The 6,968-nt window shown below is 39.2% G+C and overlaps 1 protein-coding gene across 2 annotated transcripts; it reads left to right on the top strand.

Moving 5' to 3' along the window:
- Window positions 1-29: 29 nt before the first annotated feature.
- Window positions 30-5,105, top strand: rnf183 (ring finger protein 183). 2 transcript variants are annotated; one of them, XM_017490981.3, is made up of 2 exons: window positions 30-203; window positions 2,801-5,105. In XM_017490981.3, exon 2 carries the CDS (start codon window positions 2,859-2,861, stop codon window positions 3,732-3,734), a length of 876 nt encoding a protein of 291 aa, XP_017346470.1. In that variant the 5' UTR covers window positions 30-203; window positions 2,801-2,858; the 3' UTR covers window positions 3,735-5,105. The 2 variants fall into 2 exon arrangements, with proteins under 2 accessions (XP_017346470.1, XP_017346469.1); XM_017490980.3 differs by lacking the exon at window positions 30-203 and adding an exon at window positions 210-995.
- Window positions 5,106-6,968: the final 1,863 nt, after the last annotated feature.

Below are 6,968 nucleotides of genomic sequence, written 5' to 3'. Positions count from 1 at the left end.
GGAGTTTTTATACCTCAAAAGCATTATTCACCCAAATGGGAACAGATCCTGTTTGCATTGAATTTTAATTCAGGTACACTCCTGGTTTAATATTTCACTCCTTTGGTGATTATTACCCTACAGCTACAGGTGATTTAGAAGAGCAATCCACTATTACACGGAAGAGGAAATGGCTTAACTTAACTCGTGCCCATGTTGGATTAGTAAGTATTTTTAGTAAGTTGGTTGATTTTGGAATCAATATCGGGAAGCAAATTGCTGTGTGTTTCACATCAGTAGGAGTGTATTCTGTAGCAGTATGTATAGCAACAGCTTGCACTCAGATCTTATCATTTTGTGTGCCATTTAACTTCCTGCAGAGATTAGAATGAGGGGACTTCTGTGTTGGCATTACACAGCAAGTGTGACATGGTTAGGCGTGAAACTGTATTTTATTGTGAGCTGTCCTTGACTTAAACTAAACATGCACAGGGACATGTCAGCATGCTGTCTGTAGGTTATTTTTTTTCTGATTTCGGAAAATGATCAGTATCTTTTAAAGACATTTCCTGCCTTATTGTGTTTTCTTTACTTTCTTGCTGGTTTAAGTGAAAGTGTGTGTTGCAATTGAAACCTCAGGTAAATACTTGAATAACCTTCTACAATTACAAAATGGGATCTGTGAAATACAGGCCCGCAACCTGCAAATAATACCTACAAACAATCTACGTAGTTCTTGTGTTAAGTATTTTTGTCTGCAAATTCTACCTGAACCAGTCAAACAGGTCTGACCTAGGGGGGGGGGGGGGTGAGTGATGATTAGCACAGGTGACTAGGAAGAAAAGGAATAACATCAAGCCAGAAGGAGAATAATACAGAGAACGACTGCAGTCTTCATGGATGGTAAAGTGAGGTGAAGGATAAGAGCATGAACTAAGACTTGCAACTAGCCTGGATTATATGTTTTATTGGAGCCAAGCAAGCTTGGACTATATCTAAGATCCAAGCCTCTGGGGGTAAGACGGAAATACTTACTAATATCACTTTTGCACTCCAGTATCACTGTCTAATTCACTTACTCTGTTGATATCTGAGCTGTTTAAATCCATAATTATCTAGTAAAGGTGCTATTTATATATACACCTGCCTGATTTAATTTCATTTCCAAAGGTCATTCTGGGACTGTGAACCATTTTAAAGCAGCCTAAGTGCATTATAAACTCATCTTGGCACCTGCTAGAGACAAAGTAACAGGCAATTTGATGCAATAGATTGAGATGTGGAATATTTGTCAACTGAAAGAAGCTGAGAAAGGATTGAAAAACTTGGGTTGGGTGTCTTGAATAAATGTGTGCGTGCAGATCTGCAGTGGCAGAGAATTCATTTTTAATGCACTTTAAGTAATCTTCTAATCCACTAGATGGGCTAATAATATCATTCATAATAGTCTCAATCTCATGTTTGAACTATCACTACCAGGAAATGTTCAAACTTGTCGAGTGACACCTTCTTAAATGTTTAAGAAGCAAAGAACAGTAACTATTCCTTTCCGTGCTTTTATGATTGTTCCTCGTTCCCAGAAATGGACCTGACAGTGATTCATGAACAGCAATATGCATTTGGTTCGATATTTCAGCAAAGGGGAACCTTGCTTGTGTAATATAATTATGAATTTTTATTTTGTAACTTTGTATTGTTTGCATCCAAGTGTGTAATAGCCCTTGGACATGAATTGTTCCCCTTTTTCAGGGGCACATTTCTTTTTTGCTAATAACTCAATCTACTATGATTCTACCGCCACCCTAATGATAACTAACCAAAAGTTCTATTTAGAACATGAAATATAATATAACTAATATAAAACACTGCTTGGGTCTTCTCCTTTTGAACTGACTCAATGTTAAAAATAAAATAGTTATTATATAAGATTATATTATAATAATATAATAGTTGTTATTGTTGTTACAGTTGTTGGCTGGAAACAATGCCAAAATTATTTGTGTGTGTGTGTATATATATATATATATATATATATATATATATATATATATATATATATATATATATATATATATATATATATATATATATATATATAATCTGTCATTGTTTCCAGCCAACACACACTCTACCAATTGTTATGGTGACTTAAAAAAAACAACCCAGGAGTGTCCCTTCTGAATGTCATTCTTGCAGTGTATCCAAAACACATTTAGCATGTAATATGATTTAACACTCCTATACTGCTGTCAGGAAAAGCTACTATGCTACATATCGATTAAAATTGGCACCACGTAGAGAAAAGAAACTTATAATAAACCTTGTCATTAATTCGTGCTGATGTTATGTTTCAAAAATGGTTTGTGCTGGTTTGGATTATAAGATATTAGAATCAATATATTTTAATACAAGTCTATGGCCAAGCGTGATATAACCGTGTGTTAAACCTAATTCAAGTTGTGAAAGCCAAAAATCTTATTAGTGTCCATTATTTGTGCTGGTTTCTGCTGTCCAAAACTAGTTTGTACCTGTTTGTATTGTTGTCTATACACTACGTCTTCAATTCACTGTGATGTCACTCTTGGCCATTGTCTTAAGTTGATGTACCTATAATGCTATAATATCTAATAAACCAACCAATTTTTATGGTAGACATAAATGCTGACTGTTTTATTTTATTTCTATTCATATGGGTGGGGCAATTTCATTGAGGTCTTTAAGGCTACTTTTTCTCTTTGCTACTATATAACTAAAAGTACAAAAGGTGTTTCCTAGTGATGGTAACTGTCCCAGTGACTAGCATTTGTACCTTTTCCTATAGGGTGGCTGCTTCCCTGAGTATTTTACTCTTCCGTTCTAAACCTCTGACGTTCTGTGCCATGACTGACAACCAAGCAAGTGAAGGAGGAGACCAGGAGAAGTGCAGACCAAACATCAAACCTCAATACGACCAGAAGGACAGTAACCAGCAAAAGACACCGGAGAAGCCCGAAAAATGTGAAACACAACATCGACGGAGTCGTAGCAGTGATTCAGAACGACGCGGCAGACAGAGGGAGCGAGCGGGGGAACATGGGGGACAGAGGGAGCGTGGTCGAAGTGAAGAGTCCAGACGGAGCTCAAAGAGAAGCAACAGTGGCAGAGGCATTAATCACTATCCCCAGGACAACCTAGATGAAACGGAGTGTCCCATCTGCTTCTGCCACTATGACAATGTCTTTAAGACTCCTAAGCTGCTCTCCTGTGGCCACACATTTTGCCTGGAGTGTCTAGCTCGCATCAATGTCTTGTCTGTGGAGATCAAGAAACTGTCATGCCCTGTGTGCCGGGAGCTGACCGAAATCCGTCACGGCCGAGACTTGCCACATCTCGGCAACAATGAGCACGTTTTCCGCAAGCTGCCACCTCAGATGCAGAAGGCTCAGTCTGTGCGCTTTAACCGCAGCAAAGGCAAACTGGTCCTCAAGAACACTACTCTAACAGGCTGCTTCAGTAAGAAGAACACGGTTCTGCCAGTTGGGGCCGTAGAGGAAGGTCTCTCATCGGCTACGATTATAAATGTGGGCAGACCTCCGAACAGAGTGAGCAGTCGCATGGGAAGGATGTTCCAGTCCAATAATTGCTACTACACTGTGGTGGTCTCCATTATTGTGGTCGCAGTGGCCCTCGTAATAGTTGGCATTTTGACCTTTGTGGTGATTCCCAGCCTGATGAATGGAAGGAAAAACGGTGAGTCTGGGAACATGGATGGGTAGTGGGAGGCAAACCCTGTATGATGAGCTGAGGAAGGCAAGCTGAGACTAAAAGATCAAACCAAACTCTGGGAGTTGGTATTGTTAGGTGGAGACGACATGGCTGAAACATATCTGCTGGCCTTGCCATCATCCTTTTGTGTCAGTGGCCCAATACAAAAAGGCTTGACACACTGCATATTGTAGACTTTTTGTGAAGGCTGTAACTTTAACAGCGTGAAGGATAGACTGAAGATCTACAGAGGTACTAAAGAGCTATAGAAATGTTCACCAGATTGAAATACTATAAACACGTACTGTGACTATTATAGATATTAAAAAAGGAAATAGCTATGAAACCCAAATGTTATCCTCCACCCTGTCTTACTTTTCACCGTGGTGTACATGACTGAGAGCATTCAGGGACAGATCAACATTACTGTATCTTTTACTCTTCCTGTTCTCCTGAGTATTTTTAACATCGTTACAAGGAAGTTTTAGCACTGATGGGGGGAAAAAAAGAAAAGAAATGCAAATGCTGCCGGGTATAGAACAATAAACAGGAAGAAAAAACCCCACATCATTGTGTACATTAAGAACAGTTGCCCTTCGGTCCTTCAGTACCATGCGTAATCACAACTACCACTGAATGAATGTGCAACTGTGTCACCAAGACATAATGGCAGCCAGTGATGATACTGGCTATTAGCAAGAAGATGGTCACAATGTCTCCTAAAGCAGTTATTTAGGACATCCCACAGATCCTGAAGATCAAGTAACAGCAATCTGATCCTAGCAGTATATTAAACCCTTCTCAGCTCAGGGTCTGGATACACTGCTCCTGATTTACCACTGTACAGCATGTTTACCACACTGTCCTCACTTGACATTTATGTATGGCCTCTATGTTCTCGCACTAAGTATGGAATGATGTTTAAGCATTAGTTCACCTGGAAATGCAACGCCACCTGGAAGCACCTCATCTCACATGTCTCATGAACTTCTCTCATGTGGAAAGGGGGTGGGGGTGTTGCACATTGTGTAATAGTACACAACCTGTAAATAGCATTCATATGTAAAATCAACAATAAACGATGTCCACACTGATGTACAAATGTTTTTAATAACTGAGTTTAGGCATATATAGGTTGATTTATGGTAATTGCAAGTGGCCCAAATATAATTAACCATATTTTAGGTGTCAACAGTGGGATTGGGTAAAAATTCACTTTTTATTATGATAAAAAACAAAACCCGACTTATATACACGACATATACTGTAGTTCAGTCAGGGCGTTTCAAAACAAGTTAACAAAAAAGATTTCTAAGTTTTGCTAACATTCCCATTAAGTTATGAAAACCTTATTCTGTATAAAGATTTATATCTTTATTTTATTTATCATCTCTTGGTTGTTTGTTCCTTATGATTTCATGATTCGTTCCTGTGATTTCATGTTGTAAATTCTCTTATGACCATAATGATCCATCCATCTTCTATACCGCTTGATCCTTTTCAGGGTCATGGGGAAACCTGGAGCCTATCCCAGGGAGCATGGGGCACAAGGCAGGGTACACCCTGGACAGGGTGCCAGTCCATCACAGAGCACTCACACACCCATTCATCCATCCACTTTAGACACGCCAATCAGCGTACCATGCATGTCTTTGGACTGGGGGAGGAAACCGGAGTACCCCCGCAGCACGGGGAGAACATGCAAACATGAGAACATGCACACACAGGGCCACAGTGGGAATCAAACCCCCGACCCTGGAAGTGTGAGGTGAACGTGCTAACCACTAAGCCACCGTGCTTCAACGGTTTCCACTGTTTACAAGGTTACACACACAAACCTTTAATCTTTAACCATTTACTAGGTAAATGCAGCTGCCCTCTAGTGCACTGTAACCTAAAACCCACATTTCCTTCAAAACTTATTTTGATAAAAACTTGAGGTGATGAGATTTCTTTACTTGTCTGAGTTCTGCCAATATTATAAACAAATAATGCTAAACAAGTGTTTGATTCCAACTCTTTGCCCATTAATGTAAATTCAGGGTATTGAGATTTTAAAAAATCTTAAGCCCCATGTGGAGAAAATCAAATGGACTCTCAGGCTACAGAGTAACTACAATCATAGAAAATAAAGAAATTATGGTTCTGTTTCATGTCCTCATTCTACAGCTTTTTAACTTTAATTGAACTCTTCATTCGAGTTACCCAAAGCACAGAACAACATTCGCTTTGGTTTTCATTTAATGTGTGCTACCAGGTCTCCTCAAATCTTTCGTAAACTTAATTAACATCATTCACATTTTGAAACAAATATTAGACCAAACAGAAAAAGATGGGAAGTTGATCCACTGTTTATTTAGTTTATTGTAGTAGTGATGGATGGTGCAATGTCTAGTGTTGCTGCCTTACAGGATCCCTGGTTTGATCCTGAGCTTGGTTTACTATTTGTGTGATGTTCTCCCTGTGTACTCTGGCTTCCTCCTACTCTTAAAACAAAGCAAAACCATGCAGGGAGGCAGATCAGCTATGCTAAATTGTCCCTAGGTGTGAATGACTGTGAATGGTGCCCCGTGATGGACTGGCCACTTTACTGAAGATGAATGAATGAATACTTGGACAGTAAACATTTTGGAAATCTACTGTATTTTTGATAAGATGTTTAAAAAAAAAAAAAAAACCCTCTCAATTAGATTTTTAAAGGAATTATTCCTTTAATCATACTTTGAAAATGGCCTGCAGGCTGAATGGCAGTGGTTCACAGTTTGGACATGCTTGACAGTTTATTTACACATACATAGTAAAGTGAAAACGTTCAAGATTCTTATAAATTATTCACCTTGGTTCTTGATTCATACTTACTACTTGCTGATGAAACACACACACACAGAAATTTGACAATGCTGTAAAAGCATATCTGATAACACACCTCAATATACAGCATATAAATTATACTATGCTATTAGGTTTGTGGACACCCATATGCGAGTCTTCCCCAAACTGCTGCCACAAAGTTAGAAACATACAACTGTATAGGATGTTTTTGTATGCTGTAGCTTTATAGTTTCCCTTCACTGGAACTGAGAGGCCCAAACCTGTTCCAGCATGACAATGTTCCTGTACATAAAGTGAGGTTTATAAAAAACATGGTGTGCCAAGATTGGAGTGAAAGAACTTGTCCTGTACAGAGGCCTGGCCTCGACCCAACTGAACACCTTCAGGACGACACGGAATGCTGACTGCGCCCC

This window comes from Ictalurus punctatus, chromosome 17, assembly GCF_001660625.3.
Source record: "Ictalurus punctatus breed USDA103 chromosome 17, Coco_2.0, whole genome shotgun sequence".
Taxonomy (NCBI): domain Eukaryota; kingdom Metazoa; phylum Chordata; class Actinopteri; order Siluriformes; family Ictaluridae; genus Ictalurus; species Ictalurus punctatus.
Note: the sequence above shows the minus strand (reverse complement) of the source record. Positions and strands in the feature narration are given on the sequence as shown.